At 43.7% G+C, this 12353-nt stretch overlaps 1 protein-coding gene across 2 annotated transcripts in view; it reads right to left on the bottom strand.

Moving 5' to 3' along the window:
• The window catches only part of HAUS6 (HAUS augmin like complex subunit 6), an 88492-nt gene that overhangs the window by 67269 nt on the left and 8870 nt on the right, over nucleotides 1–12353 (bottom strand). For both annotated transcript variants that reach the window (XM_069766205.1, XM_069766213.1), the window contains exons 3-5: nucleotides 2740–2818; nucleotides 2537–2669; nucleotides 2310–2457 (exon numbers count right to left, since the gene is read on the bottom strand). In XM_069766205.1, the coding sequence (XP_069622306.1) occupies nucleotides 2310–2457; nucleotides 2537–2669; nucleotides 2740–2818 (360 nt within the window). The remainder of the gene's footprint in view (nucleotides 1–2309; nucleotides 2458–2536; nucleotides 2670–2739; nucleotides 2819–12353) is intronic.

The following is a 12353-nucleotide window of genomic DNA, read 5'->3' as shown; positions in this document are numbered from 1 at the left end:
GTGTATCTGCAAAATTTGGCCGTTCTAGCTCTTAAAATAAAGGGTTAAATGGCGGAAAAAATTGGCGTGGGCTCCCGCGCAATTTTCTCCGCCAGAGTAGTAAAGCCAGTGACTGAGGGCAGATATTAATAGCCTGGAGAGGGTCCACGGTTATTGGCCCCCCCCTGGCTAAAAATATCTGCCCCCAGCCACCCCAGAACAGGCACATCTGGAAGATGCGCCTATTCTGGCACTTGGCCACTCTCTTCCCATTCCCGTGTAGCGGTGGGATATGGGGTAATGAAGGGTTAATGCCACCTTGCTATTGTAAGGTGACATTAAGCCTAATTAATAATGGAGAGGCGTCAATTATGACACCTATCCATTATTAATCCAATACTAGTAAAGGGTTAAATAAAACACAAACACATTTTTTAAAATTATTTTAATGAAATAAAAACAATGGTTGTTGCAGTATTTTATTCAACGCCCAATCCAGTCACTGAAGACCCTCGTTCTGTGAGTAAAAAAACATAATAAACCAACAATATACTTACCCTCCGCAGATCTGTAACGTCCAACGATGTAAATCTTTCTGAAGGGGTTAAAACATTTTGCAGCAAGGAGCTGTGCTAATGCACGCTGCTCCTCGCTGCAAAACCCCAGGGAATGAGGCTAAAAATAGATCAATGATCTATATTTAGCTTTATTTGCGGTGAGGCGCCCTCTGCTGGCTGTTCATAGATCGTGGGAAATTACCTAGAAAGCCAGGGAGCTTTCTAGGTAATTTCCCACGATCTATGAACAGCCAGCAGAGGGCGCCTCACCGCAAATAAAGCTAAATATAGATCATTGATCTATTTTTAGCCTCATTCCCTGGGGTTTTGCAGCGAGGAGCAGCGTGCATTAGCACAGCTCCTTGCTGCAAAATGTTTTAACCCCTTCAGAAGGATTTACATCGTTGGACGTTACAGATCTGCGGAGGGTAAGTATATTGTTGGTTTATTATGTTTTTTTACTCACAGAACGAGGGTCTTCAGTGACTGGATTGGGCGTTGAATAAAATACTGCAACAACCATTGTTTTTATTTCATTAAAATAATTTTAAAAAATGTGTTTGTGTTTTATTTAACCCTTTACTAGTATTGGATTAATAATGGATAGGTGTCATAATTGACGCCTCTCCATTATTAATTAGGCTTAATGTCACCTTACAATAGCAAGGTGGCATTAACCCTTCATTACCCCATATCCCACCGCTACACGGGAATGGGAAGAGAGTGGCCAAGTGCCAGAATAGGCGCATCTTCCAGATGTGCCTTTTCTGGGGTGGCTGGGGGCAGATATTTTTAGCCAGGGGGGGGGCCAATAACCGTGGACCCTCTCCAGGCTATTAATATCTGCCCTCAGTCACTGGCTTTACTACTCTGGCGGAGAAAATTGCGCGGGAGCCCACGCCAATTTCTTCCGCCATTTAACCCTTTATTTTAAGAGCTAGAACGGCCAAATTTTGCAGATACACACTACTGACATTAGTAGTGTGGAATCTGCAAAAAAAATGGAGAGAAGACATGGTTTACTGTATGTAAACCATGTCTCAAATCATGTCGGGTTTTAGGAAGGAGAAGGAAAAAGCCGGTAATTGAATTACCGGCTTTCAAGCTGTCTAGCGCTGGAATAAATATTAATATATATACATATATGTGTCTCACTGACATTATATATATATATATATATATATATATATATATATATATACCTATTCTATGTGTACACATTTATTCTACCTATTCTACTGTAAGCTGTCAGTGTGATTTTACTGTACACCGCACTGAATTACCGGCTTTTCTCTCTAATATATGTGTCTACTGACACACATATACAAAATATATATATATATATATATATATATATATATATATATATATATACAGTATATATATATTTTCTTTTCTTTTTGGGACACATGGATCACTTCTATAGCGGTATGTTGGTTTTGCTAGCCTGCGAGAAAACCACGCAGTACGGATGCCATACGGATTACATACGGAGGATGCCATGCGCAAAAAACGCTGACACACCCTGCCTACGGAGGAGCTACGGACCACTTTTTTCGGGACTTTTCAGCGTATTACGGCCGTAATATACGGACCGTATTGTTTTACGCTGTGTGTGACGCCGGCCTTAGGAAACATTCTAAAACTCTGTATAGGTGCCACATCTTTGCAAGTAAAATCATACCCAAAACTGCATTTTGCCTTCCATTGAACACTGCAATATTAAACTTTCTAGCAAAAAAAATAGACACTGCAAGCTATATCAACACTAACTGTGCTTTACTCTGATACTCCTCGATCACAAAGTTCTCCATTTGCAATGTCTGTAGGTATCCACGGTGAGCCACTAGATTGCGGGCCAGAGACTTCTGGGGGTCCTGAATTCTACTCTGCAGAGCATCAGGAATAAAGGAGTTTTCAACTGAAAAAGGGAAAAACAAACTAACATGAAACTGGTAATATAACTTCAGAGATATAAAAGGTAGCAGAAGATAACTCACCATCAACATCCCTTTTGATATGTTGCAACATAACATATTTAGCAAAATTGTACAGGAGTTGAATAAACTTAGGACCACCCGGAGACAGAAATATTGATGCCACAACTTGAGGAAAACTATTACCGACTTCTTCCTATTTGGAAATACGCATCGTTAACCATCACATTCTACAATACAATGGGGTGAGAGATTCAGGTACTTACTGAAATCTTCTTCAGCCATTCACATGAGGCTTTCCTAAACTCTGCATCTTTTTTCTTGTCTAGCGGGGGCCAGCAATACCTATCAATATGGATAAATTGTAAGCTAAGGCTTTAACTAAACAAAATAGGTCAACAGGTTTAAAAAAAAGCTTCAATACCTATAACAATATGTAGTGGGTGTAGTAATATTAACAAATACGGTACCTACAATTAGAAATCTAGCATTGTTCTTTGATTAGCTATGTTGCTTACCCCATGTGCAGGAATTGCAGTAGCTTAGCTATTCATAGTTAACTGTTAGTGAACCCAACCATAGATACCCAAGCTACTGCAATGACCTGCACATGGTACACTAAACAGTATCAGAAGAACTATGAAACATTTCTAACTGTAGGTATTTGCTAATACTATTACACCTATTAAATATTGGGAAAGGATCTTTAAGATGGGAATACTCCTTTAAATATAAAACCTAATGCCCACATCTTAAAGGGAACCTGTCACCCCGAAAATCGCGGGTGAGGCAAGCCCACCGGCATCAGGGGCTTATCTGCAGCATTCTGTAAAGCTGTAGATAAGCCCCCGATGTTACCTGAAAAAGGAGAAAAAGACGTTAGATTATACTCACCCAGGGGTGGTCCCGCTGCTGGTCAGGTCGGATGGGTGTCTCCGGTCCGCTCCGGCGCCTCCCATCTTCATTACAAGACGTCCTCTTCTGATCTTCAGCCACGGCTCCGGCGCAGGCGTACTTTGCTCTGCCCTGTTGAGGGCAGACAAAGTACTGCAGTGCGCAGGCGCCGGGCCTCTGACCTTTCCGGCGCCTGCGCACTGCAGTACTATCCTCTGCCCTCAAGAGGGCAGAGCAAAGTACGCCTGCGCCGGAGCCGCAGAAGAGGACGTCATGGAAAGAAGATGGGAGGCGCCGCAGCGGACCAGAGACGCCCATCTGACCTGACCAGCAGCGGGACTGCCCCTGGGTGAGTATAATATAACGTCTTTTTCAGATAACATCGGGGGCTTATCTACAGCATTACAGAATGCTGTAGATAAAGCCCCTGATGCCGGTGGGCTTACCTCACCCGCGATTTTCGGGGTGACAGGTTCCCTTTAATTTATAGTTACGTCATACGGATGTTAGGCTTCAAACGTCATATGGATGTTAGGCTTCAAAGCGGAGCCCACAGTATCAACAATGGGTGTTAGCTCTAACATTGTAGGGTTGTTTTCCCCCTTTTTACTAAAGTTGAGGGGAATGGGGCAACAGGTTAACCTGCACTCTGACTGTTTGGCTGTGGTAACTAAGAGGTTAGATTGGTGTAATCCGAGTAGTCTCAATTTGTGTAGGTATCCACTGTATAACATGACATCCACTCCACACAAAGTGACACATGTAAATTATTATTATTTTTATTATGGAAAGAGTGAAAGAGGGTTTCTATTTTTTTTCTCAGCCCCGCCCCCTGCTTCATTATTAATGTAATCAGGTCATTAGCAATGCCAATTTTCTTACCAGGTGGTCCACACCCGAATTATAAGGTGCTTCAATTATACCACCTGACCAGTGTGGGACACTCCTCATTCACACAGAAGATACTGTACAATTTGATATCAGCCCCTCTAGGCATAGGGAAAAGTAACATTTAGTCCACAACAGCATTATGATTTGGACAGTCACGTGGCATAAATAAAAACCCAAATTGAAGGCTCCGAAATGGGACAATGATGACTGAGGCGCTGTGGAAACTAATGGTACCATGAAAACAATTTAAAGAAGAAAATTATATTATACATATACAGTATATACACCGAGGCCATTTTACGGAAGCCCACCACAAGATTAATCTACACAAGCATAGCCTGTGGCTGGGACAGCACCAGCAGAAAATTTAAATAAGGAAGAGGATAAATACACCAGAGGCAGTGGAGAGGCAGTGACAGAGCCAGAGATCCTACCCATAGTCCCGCTCCAACGTATGGAGACCAAAACTTCTAATGCAGCATTCAGGAAATGAAGATTTCGGGTAAACACCGTAAAATCTCTGTTGGAGCCTTCACTGGAAGACACGGGAAGCCAAGGGACATTCAAAAGCAGTCCCAAGGGTGGGTAAAGGAGTACCACCCTTAAGTCAGCTCTGGCCTCTGCAGCAGGACCTTTCTACCAAGGCTCACATCCCACAAGGTATAGGTCTGAACCATGTAGAACTTGACAAAAGTATGATTGGAGGACCATGTAGACGCTTTGCGATGCTGTGCAACCAACACCTGGTGGCGGACAGCCAAGGGGGTCCCCGCTGCACGGGTGGAGTGTGCAGTGACCCAGAGTGGACGCTTCCAGCCCCTTAGTCGGTAGGCTTCTATAAAAGCAGAACGAACACAGCAGGCAATGGTAGACCTGGAAGCAGAGTGGCTTTTTCGAGGACCTTCGGGGATAATGAACAGTCTGCACATCTGAAAAAGTGCTGTCCTAAAAAGGTAAATACGTAGGGATCTTACCAGATCAAATCTTTAGTGAGCGCTCGAGGATGAGAAGGGGAGGGAGAAAAGGAAGCACAATGTCCTCGTTAAGGTGAAAAGCGGAATCCACCTTAGAAAGAAAATAAGAAAGGAAGACATAGCACCACCTTTGTCCTGGTGAAACACAAGGTAAGGGTAACAAGAGAGCCGAGAGATCGGATATTCATGTGATGGTGGCAATTGCCACCAAGAAGGCAATTTTCCAGGAAAGAAAGATGGGAGAGACATGTAGTGGTTCAATGGAGACTCCTGGAGGACACTGAACACTAGGCTGAGCCCAAAGTTCCTCCAGAGGCCGGTAGGGAGGAATGGAATGCGTGACCTTGAATGAAAGTCTTGATCGGCATACAAGACAGATTTCTTTGAAAAAAAGTTGGGAAAACCTGAGGGACAGACCGGATTCCAGATACAACTGCAAAAATTACAAAATGGAGATGAAAAGCCATTGGGGCAGTACGGTTAGTTTCACCGGAACAGAAAAAAGGCTTTCAAAGTACAACGGTAAGTGTGAGATGAAGGTTTCCCTGGAAGGTTTCATGGTCTGAATAACCTGATCGGAAAACCCAGATCTTAGGACCACGGACTCAGTCATGCTGTTAAATAGAGCGACAGTTCTGGTGGAATCAAGTAAAAGAGAAAAATGTTCCAGCTTCTTGATAAAATGTAAAACTTTAATCCAACATATAAAATAGTAGAAGACACACTCCTGGGACAATGCCATGTCACAAGTGAAGAAAGCTACGCGTTTCGACCATACGGTCTTTGTGTCAGCTGTGACAAAGACCGTATGGTCGAAACGCGTAGCTTTCTTCACTTGTGACATGGCATTGTCCCAGGAGTGTGTCTTCTACTATTTTATATGATGGATTAAAGTTTTACATTTTATCAAGAAGCTGGAACATTTTTCTCTTTTACTTGGATCTGCACTACGTAGAGTCAGGACGAAGTTCCGTGCTCCTTGCACATATCGGTGAGCTGGCTTTTTTCTTTCTTTGTACTTTAGTTCTGGTGGAATAGCGGACCTGGAAGATCCGGGAATTTCCACAAGGAGGTTGTTTCAGTCTGGACAATATCAGTGACATGGGCACGACCCCCTGAGAGCCTGCAGCCCAGTATTCCATTCCTGGTATGTACTGCTGAAATTGAAAGGACAATTTGGCTCGCAACAGAATCTGAGTGACCTTTGACATCACTGCTCTACTTTTGAGTTGCCCCTTGGTGATTTTTGAAAGTTTCTTTTAACCCCTTAACAACAAATGAGGCACATGAGCAGGTGATAGTTCCTGCATCATGACGTGCTATGGCCCTTAAGGATTAACACCAATTGTGTGAAAACACAGTGACAGCTCCATGCCTACCACGGTCGCTGACAGATCGGCATGGCCAGAGAAGCAGGGACCCATTTCAGTGGTACAAGCTCTCTGATCGCAGTAATTGGTTTTTTTTTTTTTTTTATGTAATTTTGTCTCTGTCCATCCATCCGTCGTTGGCTTTAGTTAGGCGTAGGGTGTTCGTTAGGGTAGCAATTAGTTTAGAAATACTAAGCTAGGGTTAGCGATAGGTACAGGTTTAGGGTCTGGTTTTTTTGTGTTTTTTTTTTTAGAAAAAAAAAAGTATACATACATATACTTTGCAATGTCTATGTCCATATACAGCAAATGAGGCTTACAACATATGTTTAGATACAAACAGCATAAGGCTACTTTCACACTTCCGTCGGTACGGGGCCGTCGCCATGCGTCGGCCTGATGTACCGACGGACGTTTTGAAATTAACAACGGGGGCAGCGGATGCAGTTTTTGAACACATCCGCTGCCCCATTGTAATGTCCGGTGAGGAGGGGGCGGAGTTTCGGCCGCGCATGCGCAGTTGAAATTGGCAGAGGCAACGCACAAAAAAATTACATGGAACTTTTTGTGCCACGGTCCGCCAAAACACGACACATCCGTCGAACGACGGATGCGACGTGTGGCCATACGTCACAATGCGTCGCTAATGCAAGTCTATGGAGAAAAAAAAAAAAAAAAAAAACATCCTGCGGGCAACTTTGCAGGATGCGTTTTTTTCTCCAAAACGACGCATTGCAACGGACGTCACACAACGCAAGTGTGAAAGTAGCCTAAGACAGGCAGTTTTGTACTAGCGATGAGGAACCTCAGCAACAGCGCAGCAGGCGATAAGATGCAGAGTCTAGCGCTAGTGCCACTGAAAATGATTGGGTGCCAACAGAATCAGACATTTCATTAGTGCCAGAATTTACTTTTGTCACTGGCATCCATGTGAACATACTGGATTTTGGGAGGTTGCTTTCGTTTTTAAACATTTTCCTCGAAGACCTACTAAATTTAATGCTAGAGCAAACCAATTTGTATGCTGCTTAATTTATTGCCAGCCACCCCACAATCTACTACTCCAAAAGTAGTGACTGGAGACCTGTTGAAGTGGGGGATATTTTAACATTTTTCACTCTGCTTCTCAACATGGGACTGATTAAAAAAAAAAAAATAATAATACACACCATTAGATCTTCGTGGCATTAGGTTTTTCTTTTGCCAGTTTTTGAATATGCTGTGCCATCTAAAGTAGCCATTCTGAATCTTTAGGTTTCCTGTCATACACATGACAGTGTGATAGGGGATACCTAGTACACGAGCTGCACCTGGTGTGTAAAGAATGGGCCTTCTTATTGCTTTATTCAGGTATTGTAAAATCCGCTATACCTAAAACTGTCCATATGGACTGAGGCTTACTGCCTCTACATATTCTGTAAAGTAATGGGTTTGTTCTGTGCACATTTCAATTCCTACCTTGCGAAAATATGCCATGTGGAAACATACCCTGAAGATGCTCAGCTTGGCAACATTGTTAGGCTACTTTCACACTAGCGTTAACTGCAATCCGTCACAATGCGTCGTTTTGCAGAAAAAACGCATCCTGCAAAAGTGCTTGCAGGATGCGTTTAATCCCCATAGACTTGTATTGACGACGCATTGCCACACGTTGCATCCGTCGTGCGATGGATGCGTCGTGCTTTGGCGGACCGTCGGGAGCAAAAAACGCTACATGTAACGTTTTTTGCTCCTGACGGACCGCTTTTTCCGACCGCGCATGCGCGGCCGGTACTCCGCCCCCACCTCCCCTCACCTCACAATGGGGCAGCGGATGCGCCGAAGAAATGCATCCGCTGCCTCCGTTGTGCAGTGCGTTAAACGCTAGCGTCGGAATCTTTGCCCGACGCATTGCGACAGGGAGATTCTGACGCTAGTGTGAAAGTAGCCTTACACGCCTCCATTTTGAAACATGAGTCATTTCAATGCAGTTTTTTTAGTTCTTACGAAATAACAGTGGTATATGCTTTGTCAGCACAGAATAGTTGTAGTTACTGGCAAATGTGATGCTGAAGACACTGCTAATGGGTGGCATTTGAGAACAGGAGGAATGTTTGGGGACCATCTCAGCTCTCAGTACTACGGTATGTATGAAAAAGGTCCTAGAGATGATGAAAAAGTGGTGAAAAATTTTTTTTTTTTTTAAAGCTGTGTGCACACGTTCACGATTTTTCACTATAAAAACGCATACATATGCATCCCATCATTTATAATGCATTCTGCAATTTTTGTGCATATGTTTTGTGGGAAAAAAAACGCATTGTGGTAAAAAACGCAGCATGTTCATTAATTTTGCAAATTTTTTGCGGATTTCCCACTATATTATTGCATTGGGAACCCCCGGAAAAAAATGCAGAAAAACGCGAGAAAAACGCATGCGGATTTCTTGCAGAAAATGCCCGGTTTTGTTCATATGCAAATTGCCTCTTCTGAGAAAAACAGGACTTAAACTCTATAGCGCCACCTGTTGGAAGTAGTGATCCTACAAGTCACAATCAACTCTTTAACGAGTCGTGCAATATGACTTAGGATAAAAGCCAAATTAGTATCTCAATTCGCAGACACGGTGTTTCGGGCTGTTGGCCCTCGTCAGTGCGAAGCATGAGAACTAATTTGGCTAGGTGAGAGGCTCTGGACTGGGGTTTGTTCAGGAATTTTCTGCAAGGAATCCTGACGTGTGCATAGCCTTACACTCATTTGAACTAAATCCTCTAAAGAGATCCTGTCAGCAGGATTGTGCACAGTAAACAACAATGTCAGATCGGCGCAGTTATACTGATTAAAATGATAAGGTGGCACCTGCACTGCAGCATGATCACATGTAATGTGTATACAATTAATATGGTTTAGGTTATCCTGATATTGGGGAGAGAAAAAAAAAAAAAAAAAAAGGATCCATGTGAAAATGGCACCCGCCGACATCTTGCTAGCGATCGCCGATAGCTGCTACTGCACAGGAGGCGCCATCTTGGAGGAATTTTTTTTATTTTCTCCAGCAAGATGGCGCCGCTGGCGCTTGAGCAGTCGCAGATATTAGAACACCTCACTTCTATAAAACACAAGTAGCTGCTACTGCGCAGGCACCATTTTCAAATTGATTATTTTCCCTTTTGAATATCAGGATAACCTCAATCAATTATATACATACTACATACGCGATTAGACTGCAGTGCAGATGCCACGGCTGGCGCCATCCTGCAAAAGTTTTTTTTATTTTTTTTTTATTTACACTTTGTATATATAGAGCCTTCATTATGTTAACCACCATGATATTTTAATCAGTATAACAGCACCAACCTGACACTGTAGGTTACTGTGCACAATCCTGTTGACAGGTTCCCTTTAACCCCTTCACCCCGAAGCCACCCACCTTCTTGACCAGTGTAATTTTTACAATTCTGACTACTGCCACTTTATGGAGGTCGTAACTCAGGAATGCTTCAATGGATCCAGCTGATTCGGAGATTTTTTTCCCGTGGCATTGTACTTCATGATAGTGGTAAAAGACGTAGTTACTTATCGGTAACGGGATTTCTCAGAGCCCATGACAGAACCCCGGAGAGAATTACAGAGAGTTGTAACTTAGGGAGGGACCACAGCCTGTAGAACAATTCTCCCAAAGGTTAGATCAGAAGAGGCTAGGTACAGATGACTGTAATTATAAAAGGCAGAAGGTGATGACCAAATGGCAGCCTTACAGATCTGCTCTATTGATGCCTTCAACTTTTCCGCCAAGGAGGTTGCCACTGCTCTTATGGGATGAGCATTCAAACCCTTCTATGTGACATTCCCACTAGATGAGTAGCCCAACGAGATCGCATCTCTTATCCATCTTGCCAAGGTACTTTTGGAGGCTTTGAGTCCCTTCCTAGGCCCCTGAAAGCACACCGAGACCCATCCTTCCTACACCCCCTGGGTGGACACTAGGTACTGAGCCAAACACCTTTTTATGTCTAATGAATGGAAATTCTCTTCTCTTGCATTTTTGGACTTAGAGCAAAAAGGGAGGAAGGACTACCTCTTGGGACCTATGGAACCGAGATGCTACCTTAGGCAAGTAAGCAGGGTCAGGTTTTAAAATAACTGTCCTCTAGGATTTTAGTGAAGGGATGGCCTGCAGATAGGGCCTGAATGTCGCTCAACCTACGGGCTGATGTCAGAGCCACTAGAAGGACAGTTTTGAGGAACAGAATCTTGAGCGAGGTGGAATTTAAGTGTTCAAAGGAAGGACCTATTAGGGTTGATAAGACCAAATTTAAATGCCATGGTGGAAATTTCTGGCTGGTAATGGGCCTAGATCTTGTGGAGGCTATAATGAATTTTGCTATCCAAGGAATGCCCCCTACATCATAAATATACATGGCCCCAAAAGCGGCCACCTGAACCTTTAAAAAGGTGCTAGTAACAAGGCCATTTTTAACCCCTTTTGTAGAAACTTCATCTTGAACTGACCCCCCGAGGTAGATAGGAATTTTTTCTAGGTTTTACAGTAGGCTTTGGTAGTGATGATTTTCTTACTCTGAAGTAGGGTGGAAACAAAGTTTGGGGAAAAACCTCTGTCTCAAAAGCACCCTTTCGAACTCCACGCTGTTAAGTGTAAAATTGCTACCCGAGGATGATATACCGGTCCCTGTGAGAGAAGGTCCAGAACCTCTGGTAGTACCCAAGGGTCGCAGCCAGGAGAACCAAGTTCTTCTTTGCCAGAAAGGGGCTATCAGGATTACTGTTGCCCTGTCCTCCCCGATTTTCCTTAGAACCGCTGGGATCAGGATGTCCAGGGAGAAGGCATAGGCCAAGCTCTGATTCCACAGAATCATAAAGGCATCTAGAGCCTGAGGGTTCCCTCTGGGATCTATGCAGCAAAAAGTCTACCTTCATGTTGTCAATGCAAGCGAAGAGATCTATTATCGGGAGACCCCACATTTCCACAATCTGTTTGAAAATGGACTCAGCACCCATTCGCACTGTCTCAACTGAGTGCGACTCAAAGCCTGCCTTGTAGTTTTCTACCCACCACCCCCAAATGTGGAGTGCCGGCAGGGAGAGATTCAGCCAATCAAAAAAAAAAAAAAAAAAAAATCTGGGTTCTTATGTCATCAAGGTCCATGACCCGTTTCCCCACTGATGGTTCAGACAGGCTACCACTACCTGGTTGTCCGAAAATACTCGCATGTGATGACTCTGAAGGGCATCTAAGAATTCTATCAGGGCGTGACTGACTGCTAATAGTTTTTGTTAGAGGACACAGACATCTGCTGACCCATCCAGAACCCCTGAGTAACCCTGTTGCCCAGATGAGCCCCCCACCCTGTGAGGCTTGCATCTGTGGGGACTACTCAAGACACTGGTCACCCAAGGGACCCCCTTGGTCCGATTGCCCATTTCTTTCCACCAACCCAGGGAACGAATAGTTTTTGAAGACAGTCATACAACCTTCTAGTGAGACCTGATATTTAAACATGTCGCACTGATGCTTCCTGGTGTGTATTTGGGCCCACTGAACGGCAGGCAAACAGGAGGTAAGGGAACTTAACAGGGACATGGTCTTTCTCAAAGTCACGGATGGTATTGTTATGCCCTCAATACCTGACCTGCAATCTTTTCCCTTTTGTCCTCCGGAAGGTGACACTCCTGTTTCTGGGAATCCAGGCCCAAGAAACTCTTGAACAGTATTTGGCTCGATCTTTGATTTTTTTTTTTTTTAGATTCAAT

Source organism: Ranitomeya imitator, chromosome 1 (assembly GCF_032444005.1).
Source record: "Ranitomeya imitator isolate aRanImi1 chromosome 1, aRanImi1.pri, whole genome shotgun sequence".
Taxonomy (NCBI): domain Eukaryota; kingdom Metazoa; phylum Chordata; class Amphibia; order Anura; family Dendrobatidae; genus Ranitomeya; species Ranitomeya imitator.
Note: the sequence above shows the minus strand (reverse complement) of the source record. Positions and strands in the feature narration are given on the sequence as shown.